This window comes from Physella acuta, unplaced genomic scaffold, assembly GCF_028476545.2.
Source record: "Physella acuta isolate Inbredline_101_S28 unplaced genomic scaffold, ASM2847654v3 ptg001419l, whole genome shotgun sequence".
Lineage (NCBI taxonomy): Eukaryota > Metazoa > Mollusca > Gastropoda > Physidae > Physella > Physella acuta.
This window is the reverse complement of record NW_026732934.1, coordinates 212,351-227,067: the sequence shown is the minus strand read 5'-3', so window position 1 is coordinate 227,067 and position 14,717 is coordinate 212,351. Positions and strand designations below refer to the sequence as shown.

General features: G+C 36.4%; 2 protein-coding genes across 3 annotated transcripts; both read right to left on the bottom strand.

Moving 5' to 3' along the window:
• Positions 1-50: 50 nt before the first annotated feature.
• Positions 51-5,988, bottom strand: LOC131927560 (beta-1,4-galactosyltransferase 4). 2 transcript variants are annotated; one of them, XM_059283269.1, is made up of 8 exons: positions 5,873-5,988; positions 5,038-5,324; positions 4,408-4,640; positions 3,975-4,162; positions 3,764-3,886; positions 2,954-3,049; positions 2,139-2,330; positions 51-1,509 (listed from the first exon to the last, which is right to left on the bottom strand). In XM_059283269.1, the coding sequence occupies exons 2-8, from the start codon at positions 5,246-5,248 to the stop codon at positions 1,485-1,487; spliced, it is 1,068 nt and encodes a 355-aa protein (XP_059139252.1). In that variant the 5' UTR covers positions 5,249-5,324; positions 5,873-5,988; the 3' UTR covers positions 51-1,484. The 2 variants fall into 2 exon arrangements, with proteins under 2 accessions (XP_059139252.1, XP_059139253.1); XM_059283270.1 differs by lacking the exon at positions 5,873-5,988 and adding an exon at positions 5,562-5,675.
• Positions 5,989-7,611: 1,623 nt separating this feature from the next.
• LOC131927567 (uncharacterized) lies at positions 7,612-13,757 on the bottom strand. The gene is made up of 6 exons (XM_059283278.1): positions 13,609-13,757; positions 12,020-12,171; positions 9,802-9,886; positions 8,686-8,734; positions 8,419-8,464; positions 7,612-8,006 (listed from the first exon to the last, which is right to left on the bottom strand). The coding sequence occupies exons 2-6, from the start codon at positions 12,148-12,150 to the stop codon at positions 7,637-7,639; spliced, it is 681 nt and encodes a 226-aa protein (XP_059139261.1). The 5' UTR covers positions 12,151-12,171; positions 13,609-13,757; the 3' UTR covers positions 7,612-7,636.
• Between the last annotated feature and the right edge of the window lie 960 nt (positions 13,758-14,717).

The window sequence follows — 14,717 nt, the reverse complement described above, 5'->3', positions numbered from 1 at the left end:
ATCTTGAGTATTAATTTTCATAGATACCACTGTATCTGTGCTGTTTGCATAAATGCCTGTTTTCATAAATGCTAAGTACAAAGTCTGGGTAAATGAGCAATGGATTAGTTAAAATGAATGCAGTATGTTAAATTTAATGGAAATAGAAATACTTTTTACAAAATGAAATAAGTCATTTTCTAATGGTTCAAAATTTTTTTAGCAAATGAGAAGTAAAATAAATAACTTAAAACCTGTTTTTCATTCACACAAGTCTCATGACATTCTACAATAATATATTGATCTTGGCACAGGTTTTGTAAGACACTATAAACAAATTTTGTTAATATTCTTCCACAATAGCATCATTTTACCTATGCTTAAGCCAACCTTAGGTAATTGGTAGAATAAATCAGTTTATTATAAAAACTCACAACCTATACTCAAGTCAGAAAGAAATCCCCTTTTTTTCTTCATTTTTATAAAGCTACAAGTACCAATACATATTTTCTGATATCTGTGTGGATGACACTTAGCTTTAAACCTGGCCAGCCAGACTATAAGAGATCAACAAAGTGAGTAAAAAGTCAAACAGAAATAGATCTGGAGTCAAGACTAAACTATATGAACTGTGGAAGCACACATGTGAACATTCTGGTAGTGAAAAAAAAACTAAACAGTTTGCAAATAAATCACTACAAAAAATATTTACAGAATGTTTGAGGATAAGATTAGATCTTTGGAGCGTAAGAATAAGAATGAAATTATAAACAAGCTATTGAACATTTACATAGATTTCTTTTAACTTCAAGCAATTGGCAGGGGCAGAGAAAAAAGAAGCATCTTAAGGAATGTTTGCACAGTGATGACATAATTCTGGCTTTCTCAGCTTCCAGACTCTAAATTTTAGGTTGTCCCATGCTTTGAAGCACCACAACAGATAGGAACTAAGTACCTCTGGATGATGTTCACCGTTTTAGTCTGTTTTAAATCAATCTAACACTAGTTTCAATGGTGAATTGCACCATGAATTTGTTTATCCTAAATGTGATTCTGAGAAATTTCAGAATTACTATCATCTATATACTAAGCATATTATTTTTCTACTAGATAAAGTATGTTGGATATACATTTCTTTTAAAAACTTCCTCCATAATAGTGCATAGGCCAAAATATGAATAAATAAGGTAATTAGTAATAACAGCACCAAAATCATTTTACTACCTCTTAAAAAATTTCAACTCTAGTTCAAAATAGCAAAAGATACAAAGCCACTGATTTTGTCATGGAAGGTCACATTTACAAAATCAACTTAGAAACTTTACAATAACAAAAAATACAAACAAACAACACAGTGAAATGTCCACTGAAAATGGAATCTTAAGTTACAAATACCAGGTATGACTAGCAGGGAAATCTTTTAGTTTGCAAAAAACTAAGTAGATTAAATTCTCTAGTTAAAAACAGGTGGTATCACAGGAACATTGCTTGCACATCAGTCTTTACTATGGGTAGTAATATTTCAAAAACCTGTAGAGAATAAAAAATGACACATATTTGTCAACTTGTTTAAAATTCATTTTACAAAATGCAATAATACTAGCCAAAGTGCGAGAAATGATTGATTTATAATTTTTTTAATCAATTAAACAAATAAGTATTTACATTTTTAAGGAAATGAAATATAAGAATTAGACATGGCTTATCATTTCCTTTGCATTTTTCAAATATTGAGAGCGACTTTTCTTCTTCTTTGTTCTTAATTTTAGTGTTGGAAGAGATAGCCCCCAACACAATTAAGTTATTCAGTATTTTTTTAGTATTAAGTGTCAACTTGTTATGCCCCTTAAAGGCTGTTGACTCTGATTTCAGCCTGTTTTCCTTTTTGGATTTGCATCCAAAGCCATTGTCCAACCAAGAAAAAACTATAAGACAGCAGTTGTTTGATTTTGGAGTTTTCTCTCCTAGACGAGTTTCTGTCCCCAGCTAACGAGCCTCATCTAGCCTGAACTCAGGAATTTTTGGTTCAGCAACCATGAGCTTAACCGACCCAACCATGCCAACCTCCTTAGCCACTTTTTATTTTATACACAACTAGTTTTACAAATACGGGTGACAAAAGAACATGAAAATTGTCAAAGTAAAACCTATTAACTAACCACCAAATAGAAACATCTTTGGAATGATCACTCATATAAACGTCCATAGAAGAGGGGGGCTTTCCTATGTCCACCAATATCTTTGTATAAAGAGGCCCCTCAAACACATCACGCAGCGTATAATTTAAACCAACAGCATCATTTAATCCATCTTTTGGCCATCTTGTTTTCCAGCCTAAGAACATTTCATTTCTGTAACAACAACATGTTATAAAAAAAAATACTTTTAGGACTGATGAAGAAAGAGTTGAAAGAAAGCAGCCTAACATTTCAAAAGGTAGAAGTTTTGGCTAGAGACAGGATGGAATGCTGTTCACTTGTAGTTGTAGATGCTGAGAGATGATGATAAAAAATATTTTAACACATAGTGCTACTACTGTGTTTTTTTTTAACAGGATACTTTAGACAGGAAAGCACAAGCTATGTCTACAAGTCTTTCAATGATAATCTTCAGATGCTTCCTTAAGAACAAGCTCTCAAGTTTACTAACATATAAAAGAAATGCATTTATTTTCCTTAGTAATACCTTCTATCCAAAATCTTCAGAAAGAATACAATTTATTACAGATAACACATTTTGTGTGCGTAAGGCTACAAGTGAACATTTAAAAGACTGTTAATTCTCACAAATGTATCCCCATAACAGAGGACTTATTCATTTAGTCAAACAGAAAAAAACAATAACTAAAATTTATTATTCTATTATTTTACCTTCAGGTCTTGTTATATATAAACTTGTTTTCATGATAAAATTTCAATAACTAAGCAAATTGTTACAGTACAGCATGTAATGTTAGATGAAAAAGTCCACCTACCCATGCTCTGAACGTGTTTCTTTAGTGTGTCTCACCATTTTGTATCGTCCTATGTGAGCAGGGGGTCTGGTTAACAACAAACCAGATTCTTGAATTCTGGGGAGTAAAGTCTAGTAGTAATTTGTCACAAATGAGATAGCAGCTTTACTGTTTTAATTAGAAAAATCTGATCTGGTATATTAAGAAACTAAAAATTGCTTAAGAAGCCCTACTTTAATTTGAAAAAAAAAACCTATCATTGTGATAAGCACTTCCAACTTGAGAGAATAAGTTTAAACTTTTTAAAAAGGTAGTAAAGAAAGTAATATAGGTATACATGTGCTGCTTTTACTTTCTTTTGATTATTTTTTTGTTCAGTCCACAAAAAAACATCTAAAGTTATACAGTCATGGGATTCCTTGGTTAAGTGGTGCAGTGTACAATAATTGCCCTATTAGACCTGGCAATTCATGAAGTTGAGTTCACCTGTTTTGTTGGGGGCACTATGCTTAATAGCCTTTACTTTCCCTAATGTGAGTCAGGTGCCCATCAAAGCTGGTTGGACAGGATATTCTACAGACTTCAGTCTGGGATCCCAAATCAAGACTTTTTGGATCACTATCATCTTCTCTACCAACCCACCATGCTGTCCCACCAAAATTAAAAAGGCATGAAAATACATTTTTAAAACCATGAGATGGATTTTAAGTTTCATTCTTTTATACTTTGGCATTTTTTTTTAGTAAAAATAAAAAAACAAAACATTAATAGAAAATTATTTTATCTTTAAAAAAAAGTATCGTACTCATAACATTTTTTTTTACAACATACCTAGCAGAGAAATCATCGTCTTCATTGCCCCAGCCCCAGTATGAATTAGAGTATCCATTCACTTTTCTAAAATTGTGTTTGTTCATTGCTATAACTCCACCAGCATAGTTATAATACATGACACTGGGAAAAAATAATAACCAAATGTAATAAATTTATGGTCAGTAGTTGTTAAAAGACACAAATTAGGAAGTTCAAACAACAGCCTTACTGATATCTCATTTCATCAATAGCTGCAGCCAAATGTCTGGCATACTCATCACACAGATAAAGGTTGCGATCATCTTCAGGCAACAAATCGACATCTTGGAATACCATGCAATCATATTCTCCTAGTCGCAAAGCCTCCATGTAACCAACATTCATTAACTTCCCTCTGTTAAATTTATCTGTACCATCCTGAAAACAGACAATTATAAAAAAAATTGAGCACAAAAATAAATATTTGTAAATTAAATGTTTACAATGTTTAAATATATATTCAATAAGTGAATGAAAAATAAACTTCATTTATTTTAACTTTTAATCAAATTGTTTTCTACCATATATTCTATAAATAAAACAAACCATAAAAGAAAACTTAAAAAGTTAAGGGTTAAAGCCAAAAAAGATATATTAACTTCAAAGGTATGTTGTGTACAAACCTGTTCTATAACAAATATTTTATAGTCAATTTTTTGAGTCTGTAACATTGGATGTAATCGACGTAGAAGAATTAACAAATGATGTAGACGATCACGATAAGGAATTATTATTGCCACACGCTGCCAAGAACGACATTCTGTTGGTTTCCACGTGCCCCCTTTCAATACATGTGGATTCATTGCGACAATACTCTCCTCTGTGGGTTCACCAAATATATTTACATCTGCATCTCCTGAGAACAGAATTTTAAAGGTGCTTTAAAAAATTAATTTCATTGTTTATATATTATAATTTTATATTGAAATTCAACCGAATCTAAATTTTATTATATCATAATGGTATCCTTTCAGATCTGTTATCCATGGGGTATATGAAGTAGAGTGCAATTGCTTCTGTGTCCTTGATGTATGAAAAGAGGCCCAGCCATCTTTACTTCTCTTGAGTCAAGTACCCAAGACAGGTGGGTTGACTCAGAGATTTAAAAAAAAATTGAGACTTCCAGGTTAGTAGTCATGTACTTTACCATCTGACTACCCAGTCCTTATTATATTATTGTTATTGCAAATGTGTTGTTAATAAATATCTGTAATATATATATTTATAAATAATAAATAAAATATAAAGCATACCCAGTGTCTCGAAATCAAGAGTGCACCTGCCTTCATCTGAATGATCTAACTTGGACATTTCAATTAATGAATTGGGCATAGTCTCTATACAGTGGCTTCTGTAGTTAAATAAGGCAAAACCAACAAGAGAGAAGTATATCAGTATAACAACTTGCTTGGCATAGCGACGAAGCTTTAAAGCCTTAGATTTGGAGAAAAATCGAAACCTCATTTTTAAATTTTATAAAAAATTGATAACTATGGAATATGGTCCATGATATACTATCTCTTCCATTTCATCATGAAACCTGTAAAAATAAAAATGTAAAAATGCAGCAGTAGCAAAGGGGGGTAAAAATAATCATTCTGTTATTAATTTTAACTGCTGATTAGCCCATTAGTCATTGCTTACCACATACAGTGATTAATGTACAATTTGACTAAAATAAAGTTTAGAAGTCAAATTTCTAATTAAAATAATTATCTACTCTACTCTACAACATCTTATTCTTTATCACTATCATCAGCGTATTGAAGTTATTCACTTATTCAGGTTTATTGAATATTGAGGCCAGAAAAATCGGATTCCTGCGAATAACAAACTGAAACAGCTTGATCTCATGATTTTCATCATATTCATACTCATAGATACTGTATCATATCAATCATTAGTAATAAATTAATAACTTCGTCATGTTAGTCATGCATCCTGGTCTTGAGAGAAAAAGTTAAAAATCAGAAACTGCAGTCAGTGAACTTGAAGTGAAGACTATTCTGAAGAGCGAAGTAATGCTTAGAAGTTGTTAGCTTATAATAATATATAATATTAGTTGTTAGTAAGTGCTAATATACTTACTTATTAATTTTAAAATCTAATAAATCGATCTAGACTAGATCTAATTAAATAATTGCGTTTAAAGTTAAATTGAGTGTAAAGGAGTACGAATGTGACAACTCCTACTCTTGTTATTGCTCCCATAAAACGGTCTAAATTTCTCCATCACTCACAAATGAAACAAAAACAAAACAAAAACTAAAAGCTGAAGTGCAGTGTTTTTGAAATTTATATCTATGACATGCGGATTAAAATTTTAAAAAAATTACTTAATTCTCTTTTGCATTTGATTTCGTAGACAAAGAGTAGTCCATAGGCTAGGAATTATAAAGTACATATGATCGATTTAAAAATAAAAGCCCGCATGCTCTTTTTGGCAGACTGGTGTAAGAGGTGGGTAAAAGAGCATTAAGGGGGGGGGGGGAGGGAGGTGTGAAACCCCGCGAACACAATCTTGTTCAGACTGCCACAGTTCTAATCAACTGTGTTATTAAAATATGTACTCTTAACCTCCTTATTGTGGTAGGTTAAGTTGGATTTAAAAAATCGACCATCTGCTGTGTTATGTAGCCTACTTTGTCAAACCACTTCTTAATTTAGTTTTCGCCGTAAGCACTTAATAACATATTATAGTAATAAAGTAGGCCTATGTTCCCATGCCCTTCTTTATTGCCAGCCTTCCGCGTCTTGCAAATTTTACATTAGCATTGGTGATTCGTAATATTCACTGATTGCTTAGTACTTCACATAGATCTATTTTTCAGCGCTGCAAAGGCCCCTCGTGCCATCTGTATTTTTGCCTCGATGTCTCCTCCACCCCCTCCCCCTTAGCAACTATATAAAAGGCTAAACTTTTCTAGATTTACTTCTTCCAGCTCTCTTTCACCTCTCTCAACTGGCCATGTGTTGTTTGGATTTATTTTTAAAAAAATCTTACCTATAAACAGGTGACACCATTTTAGTGAGCGATGCCAAAATGGAATGATCGTTAAATGTAATGTCGAAACAGTCTTACCCAGCTAAAATTGATAAATTAGTCGTGAGAGAGGGTGACACCAAACTGAGAATGCTAAATTGTTGTAGAGGCTGGGTTGACACTCTCAGTTACCGCACCGGGTAACACTCATCCTAGTGACGCCACTCCTCAGGTACCAGGGCATTAGATGAGGAGATTATAGGTTGCCCTTGCAACGTTATGATCCTCCTTGGGAACTTTGCCTGCAGATATAGTCTAAAGGGATGATAAGCATTACGGTTGAAGCAACTTCAATTACAATAATTAGTAATCCTATCGCCTTAAGAGGTTCCACTCCTGTTTGTTTTCGGAATTTTCAGTCTCCAAGACCTGCACAGAAAAGGCGCAGAGGTTCACTAACAAATGTCTCAGATTCTGAGATTTAGGTGGCAGGTCAGTGTCTAATAATAGACATATGACAGTACAATTAGGCCCTAAGAAGGAGAAAGTGGCGCTAGTTGGGCACGCTCTGGCTCACTCAAATGTGACACGCCATGCGCTTGAGTGGAACCCCCAGGGAAGGCGAAAGCGAGGGCGCCCAAGACAGACTTGTAGGCGGATCTTTTTTGACGATCTGAAGACATGATCCCCAGCAACGTTCTGATTAAATGGAACGGGCCGAGAGTTGTTGGTAAAATTTTCCGATTTTTACTGCCAAGTCAAGTAGATCTTGTTCTATACAAAGAATTGCGTTATTTATAAATTTATAAAAGAAACAAAAGCATTTATTTAAAAAAAAACTTTATTAAATATAGATTTGTTTTGTTGGTTTAGCGATTATACTTTTTACGGATGCTTTTTAGGTCACCAATCAACAGATCGGTCGCGGCTTCTTCTGCAGATACTAGAGACACGCTATGAAGCTCTGATGGACTGACGGACTGGTGCTTGCTGCTTTGGTTCACGTTCGCTGTACTACACAGCGTCTGCCGAAGTCGGATCTTGTGCGGTTTACGCGCGGCCGAGGTGTTGACTCTCGTTGTTTGGGACGGTGCGGGTTGCAAAACTGGTGGGCGTGGATATTCGGTAGTGTCGTGGAAAGAATTCGTACCACTCAGGCGTCTGCTCCTCCCAGAGTGAGTACTGCGCAAAGAGTGTGGATCATCGATTTCTGTTTTGGAAGTTGTTGTTTTTAAATTCCTAATTAAAAAAAAAAGGCAAAATAAGTTAGGGGTCATCGCGATAGCTGCATAAAATTAAATGAAAAAATACGTTTATTTTTAAAATGCTTGAGCGTAAATGTACACTTTTTAAAAACGTATGTCCTTCCTTCGACACATAAGTCCGACCCCCCCCCCCCCAGTGATGTTATGACGTTATTTACAGAAAACTGTTTAGAATATTTTCTACACCTGACATACCTTATGACGTTATTTACATAAAACAGTTTAGAATGTGTTCTACACTTCACATATCCTATGGAAGTTTTTACTTTAAGATATTAATTAAACACACCGCGAAAAATCAATTGTATTATATATTAAATAATTCAAGTCCGCCCCACCATTCCTCCTGGGAAAAAAAGTCTGATAGTGATAGAAACAGTACTTACTTAGGTTTCAAGCAAATGTTAAACAAAGTACCTAGACACTCATAACCTGTAAATAAATAAATTCGTGGTCAAATTTGTATAAATAAATACATATTTTTAACAGCGGTGACACAACTAAGTAACATGATTACAAGAGCATCACTAGTTATTTTCCTTTATCAAAGCCTCACTAGTCATTTCCCGTTATTAAAGCTTGTCAGTTACCTTACTTTTTATAAAATGTATACAAGCATACAGTAAAATACAATGCAAAACAGCCATACTTACCACTTATTAAGGGATGGCAAATTTTAGTTAAAACAGCCGCCGCAAGTGCCTACATTAGAAAGAATTAAAATAAAATTATTTACATTTACATGCAGTGAGGAACAAACTGGCTATGGCTTTATTACTAGACAGGAACCTAATAACAAACACAATGGTTGAACGGTAAGGGTGGGACCTACAAGAGTACTTGATTATTGATATCGTGGACTGAGACAATTTAGAAACCGATACATCGAGGAAAGACGATGGAAGGGGAATGGAGATAGGAATAGATATAGTCCTAGCCTATATATTCGGGGTGGGGGGGTTAATTAATTTAGGGGGGTAATTGAGGAAATTACCGGAGGAATCAATGGGGAGGGGGCTAACGTCCTAGACCGAATGAAACTGAATGCAGTTTTTCTTTTTTAGACATTTTCCTCCGTGGGGGGGGGGGGCACTTGAAACTTTCGGAGGAGGGGGGGGGGGCTACAATTGCCTTGAGGAGACGGGATGGGTGTACTTCTTTAAAGGGGGCGAAGAGATGTCTGAAAGATACTCTGAAAGCGAAACGAGAGAGCGGTTGCCAAAAGCTGTAGGTCATTTTAAGACAGATGCCATTTTGGGGATCCAGACAGATGTCATTGGGGATCCATGTGGGTTCTGATCCCTAACACCCCTTCCCCCATACGCCCAGACCACTGTACTTCGGTATTTTGATTCTTTTTCTCTATTTCAGTATCGTGTTTATTCCTTTTCTCATAACGACATTGCAATATATATATATAATATTGATTTAAGATTGATTTTTGTTCCTGGTGGAGTTGGTGTCATATTTTAAAAAAAAGATCGATTTAAAGGTCAGTAGGCCTGTGCCCAAAAATGTTTTACACAGTATTAGAAATTCTATATAACGACGAGTAAAATACGTCGACACAATCCGGATAGGGCTGTAGAATTTTTCCCCCCTAATGTCCCCCCCCCCTCCAGAAAAAAAAAAAAAAAAAAAAAAACTAAAAAAAAAACCCAACAAAGTAGGCCTATCGTATTCATTTCATTTTACCCCAATTTAAATTATCGTATTCATTTAAAGTTAACCAGAAACAAAACAAAGTATCGTATATATTCATTACTCACTGTCAATTTCTTTGTCCTAGTATCGAATAAGGGAGGGCACTGCATCACAAGAATTTCTATCACGTACTGCGAATATACTAAAATTCTATTTGGAAAACAAGTTAAATTAGTCTACTTGTTTAAAAAAATATAGATATAGATAATTGTAAATGTAGGTGTGCTGTATATGTGCAGGCCCAGAGGCGTACCGAGGGGCAGGGGGGGGTACGGACCGCACCGGGTGACACCATTTAGGGGGGTGACACCATTTAGGGGGGTGACACCAAGGCAAAAAATAGCAAAATATATAGAGAAAAACTTGAGGAGGGGGTGCAAATCGAAAGTTTGAGGGGGGGGGGGGGTGCAAATCGAAAGCTTGAAAGTTTGTCCCCGGGAAGGGTTTCTACGCCTCTGGGTGGTGAAACCATTAAGTGCCACACCGGGTGACGCCCGACCTCGCTACGCCACTGTGCATGCCTGTATGTTTGTTTATGTGCATATTAATACAAGGGCGAAATTATGTGTATGCATATGCCCATGTGTAGGCCTGTAGTTTAACAGTAGTATTGATCAAGGTCAGTGGCGTAGGCAGGGGGGTTAGGGAGGTCATAACCCCCCCCCCCCCCCATAGACCCCTCGGTATATATAAAAAGTATGAGGGGGCGGGTGCAAATCGAAAGTTTGAGGGGGGGGGGGTGCAAATCGAAAGTTTGTCCCCGGGTAAAAATTGGAACCCCCCCCCCCCCCCCCCCCCCTTGAGACGATCCTGGCTACGCCACTGATCAAGGTAAAGACAACTAACGAACTAAGAATATTTAAACAAAGTCTGAACAGCTCTATAAAGCCGATGGTCTACTGCTTACGCCATGTAGTGATTACTGTGCGAGGTAATAATTTTGATATGTGGTATGGAAAAGAGTGAAATTCGGGACCAAATTTTGTTTTTCTAGTCTAAACGTCACTCAAATATGAGTAAACAAAGATATGCTAGAATTTTTCATGTGTAACGATTGTGTCAGAAAATGGAAATTATTATTATTAATTTTTTTTTGGAACTATTACATTGAAAAATTTCTGTTGAACAAAAAAGGTAAAATAGACAGTTTAAAATGCGTATCGACACGGTGAATAGCCAATCATTAAATTGAATATATTGATCTGATGGTAGAGAAGCTATACTTTATTTTCCAATTGGTCTGATAAGGTACTTAAAAATTGTTTATAAACACAAACTGATTAAATAACGTGAAATCGCTGAATTTGGTATAATTACTTTCTCGTATATACGTAGTATAGAGAAAGTATTGTAATCGTGCAAAAAAAAAATCGAGATTTTTACAAATCTCGACGTTTTACACCTCACTGATACGGAAAAACATAATTTTGCAATCTTGTCCGTATGTCTGTGTGTCTGTGTGTGTGTGTCTGTGTGTGTGTAAACACGATAACTTGAGTACCGTTACAGCTAGGTTGATGAAATTTCATATATAAGTATTTTATCAAAATCGTAGATCCGTATCAACTTTTGAGCGATTTCCGATAACCAAAAGTGATACTTTTTCTACTTTGAATTTTTCAAAAGCCTATAACTTGAGTACTATTTCAGATAGAGGAATGAAATTTCACCTGTAAGTAAAAGATCTAATTCTCTACCTTCTGTTAAATTTTGAGTAATTTCCGTTGACGGGAAGTACTAATTTACGCTATTTCCGATTTCTCAAAAACACATCTAAATTTATAAAGTACTAATAATATTGCGCACCATTATGAACATCTTTATTCGGCGTTCGCTTGGTGCGCAATACTTTTTTCTATGAGATTCTATTCTATTTTAAAAAGTTTAAGTATTTAAAATGGATTAAAAATCATAACTAGATCTATATCCCGAGTTCCCATCCCCTGTTGTTTTATATAAGAATATTCGAGAAAGTTTAGGGGATATCACTCCTGGTTTATTAAAAAATATACCTTATTATCATTAGTAAAACAACAACTCCCAAGCTATAAAATTAGGCCACTTGTGAGAAACAACGTGAATTCATATCGAGACTAATCAAATTATGTCCACTTTTACATTCAACAAGAAACTTAACGAAAATAAGAAGAAAATAAATGAGTGTGATATATAACATTGGTCTATAACTCTCTTATAATACAGCTTGAGAAATCACCCACCAGCCCCTCCCTCTGTGTTATAGCTTATAGCCTACACATGCACGAGCATGCAGCACTCACGTACATAGAGAACAGAAACGCCAGGAAGAGCAGACGGAAGTGGAAGGAAACGACCGACCCCTGCGGCTCATCTCGCCTGACCAGGTCTAGCCCAAACAACCACGTGATCACATAGTCGTCCAGTAGCTGTGCCATGAGGGAGTACAATCGTGACGGCTGGGGAGAGATGAAAGATACCGATTAGCCGTACCTCGTGACTGGATCATGGCTAGTCTTGCTGAAAGGGTTAGGGGGGGGGGGGGGGGTCATCCAAATTTACCGAATAGCCGTACCTCCTGACTGGATCATGGCTAGTTTTGTTGAAAGGGTTAAGTGGGGGAGGGGGGGGTCATCCAAATATACCGAATAGCCGTACCTCGTGACTGGATCATGGCCAGTGTTTCTTTCAGACTTTTTTCACCGGGTGGGGGGGGGGGGGGGGACGACTAAATGTTCCGGAGGGGGGGGGGTCATCCAAATATACCGATTAGCCGTACCTCGTGACTGGATCATGGCTAGTCTTGCTGAAAGGTTTAAGGGGGAGGGGGGTCATCCAAATATACCGATTAGCCGTACCTCGTGACTGGATCATGGCTAGTCTTGATGAAAGGGTTAAGGGGGGGGGGTCATCCAAGTATACCGATTAGCCGTACCTCGAGACTGGATCATGGCTAGTTTTGCTGAAAGGGTTAGGGGGGGGGGGGGTCATCCATTAATGACGTCACACTTTTATACCGAATTTTGTCTCTCCCCTTCCCATCTCTTACATTGTCACTGTCAGTCCCCCACTTCCTTTGAAGGATGTCACACCTCAGCCTACAAGACACGTCAAGATTGCAGGTTTTTTTTTTTTTAAACATCGATTTCATCCTTACATTTTTACTGAGTTCGGTCACCATTGTGTATTTTGATAATCAATTTCAATTTACAGAAACAGTCTTAAAAAAAAAAAAAACAAGTAATTACGGCTATAAATAATTTATGACCCATGTTCTAGCCTTAACTTTTTAAATGCCCTACCAACCCCTGGTCAAACTGCGTCACAAATTCCGAACCCGCCTCCCACCTAGCAGTGTGACGTTATTTATGAACGACCTATAAGGCAGAGGTTGGCAACCTTTTTTGAGTAAATCGCTGCTAATTTATGGAAAATTTCTGCTAAAATACAAGCCATACTGAAATGGGTATCTACGAAGTTAATTCATCAATGCAATGGTGTCACTAGTCGGATGTTACCCCCCACTCCAACACATGTTGCTTTTTCGGTTTGGTGTCACCCCTCTCCGTCTGCTATTTTTATGATTGTTACAGTATAAATGCCTGTTTTATCAGTAATTTAGTTGCTTGATTGCTTTTTCTTAGATTCAGCGAAATGTAATGACGCTTGATGATAACTAGTCTCAAGAATACGATAGGTGATTGTTGCATTATGAGTACAAATCCCCCCCCCCCCTCAACCTTAGAAGTCGATTTTTTTCTTACATGTGGGAGCGGGCCCTAAATCTAGATTGGCAAGCACTGTTCTAAGTAATGGACAGTAAACTATAACCCTTAGAAATAGATCTGTAATGATAGTACAGTACACATTAAAACAAGCAAACAAACCGCCGGCACCTTTGATGTAAATTTTATTTGACATTGTCTGCTTCATAAATATGTATAATAATGTATGGTATAAAACAGCTGCGCAGCCTTTGGTCCCATTGCTGCATTTTCAGTCCCATTGACGTGTTCACATCCTGGCCGTTCATCACGTCCGCGCTATACTCAAGCGCACGTACTTATTTTTCCGATTAGGTGTGAAAATAAGTTGAGGGAATTTCCGGTCTAGTATGACCGCAGCCTATATTTAAGTACTAGGCATGCTGCCCAGCTTCGCTTAGGCTTTCGAAAACATTGAGAATTTGAATGCTTAATTAATTCGCCCGAGGGTCGGTCTGCGACCTCAGGAGTTATGAAGAGGTTCCTCCGTGGACATTTTTTTTCGATTTATAGCTCATATAAGGCGCCGGTCAGTCGAGGTCAGTTTTGACCCCATAATCGTAGACTTTTCGGCCAACCGGCCCCCGTGTTCTGTCGCCCCAAGGCAAGATCCTGCCATATTTGAAGCGCCTGCGGCGCCGGGAAGTGCCCTGTCGGGCACCCGACAACTTTGCTTTATATATTATAGAGATTAGCAAATTGCATAGATAAACAACGATTTCAATAAAGTAATTAAAGCCTGAAATACTTTAGTATAGAAATGTATTATTTGAATAGATTCTAGATCTAGGTAGGGTCTACATAAATTTTATGAGTTTAGGCCGGAAAAATTGTATTGTATACATTTCATAGTGTACGTAGATCTAAATCAAATTTGAATGAAATAGTTCATTTCTTTTTATTCTAAACACGGCAGATGACGTCATTAGTTAATGTATAGGCAATAGTGACGTCACAGCTTTATGCGTTCTTTTTCACATCTATTAATGCTTTTCCGGTTGCATAAATAAAATTGTTTTTCTACATTCGAATACGCCTTTATTTTTTATTTTTATTCTTTAAATAAAATTGTGGTTATACATTTAAAACATCTAACATATTATTTTCAACAAAAGTCCGTATAAAGTTCTCGATATATCGCTGCCGTTTCTGACGTGATGTCCGGCGAAAATATTTTGCGGACAGACAGAGAGAGAGAGAGAGAGAGAGAGAGAGAAGTGCGCACATTGGGCTTTTATATA

What these genes read in the sequence shown, in the direction of transcription:
- LOC131927560 (XM_059283269.1), bottom strand. Translation starts at nt 5,248, where the DNA reads ATGAGGTTTCGATTTTTCTCCAAATCTAAGGCTTTAAAGCTTCGTCGC. An exon ending in TCTTGATTTCGAGACACTGG is followed by an intron (nt 4,641 to 5,037) that starts GTATGCTTTATA and finishes TTCTGTTCTCAG; the next exon opens with GAGATGCAGATGTAAATATA. An exon ending in AAATATTTGTTATAGAACAG is followed by an intron (nt 4,163 to 4,407) that starts GTTTGTACACAA and finishes GTCTGTTTTCAG; the next exon opens with GATGGTACAGATAAATTTAA.
- LOC131927567 (XM_059283278.1), bottom strand. Translation starts at nt 12,150, where the DNA reads ATGGCACAGCTACTGGACGACTATGTGATCACGTGGTTGTTTGGGCTA. An exon ending in CTGGCGTTTCTGTTCTCTAT is followed by an intron (nt 9,887 to 12,019) that starts GTACGTGAGTGC and finishes TTTTCCAAATAG; the next exon opens with AATTTTAGTATATTCGCAGT. An exon ending in CTAGGACAAAGAAATTGACA is followed by an intron (nt 8,735 to 9,801) that starts GTGAGTAATGAA and finishes TTTCTAATGTAG; the next exon opens with GCACTTGCGGCGGCTGTTTT.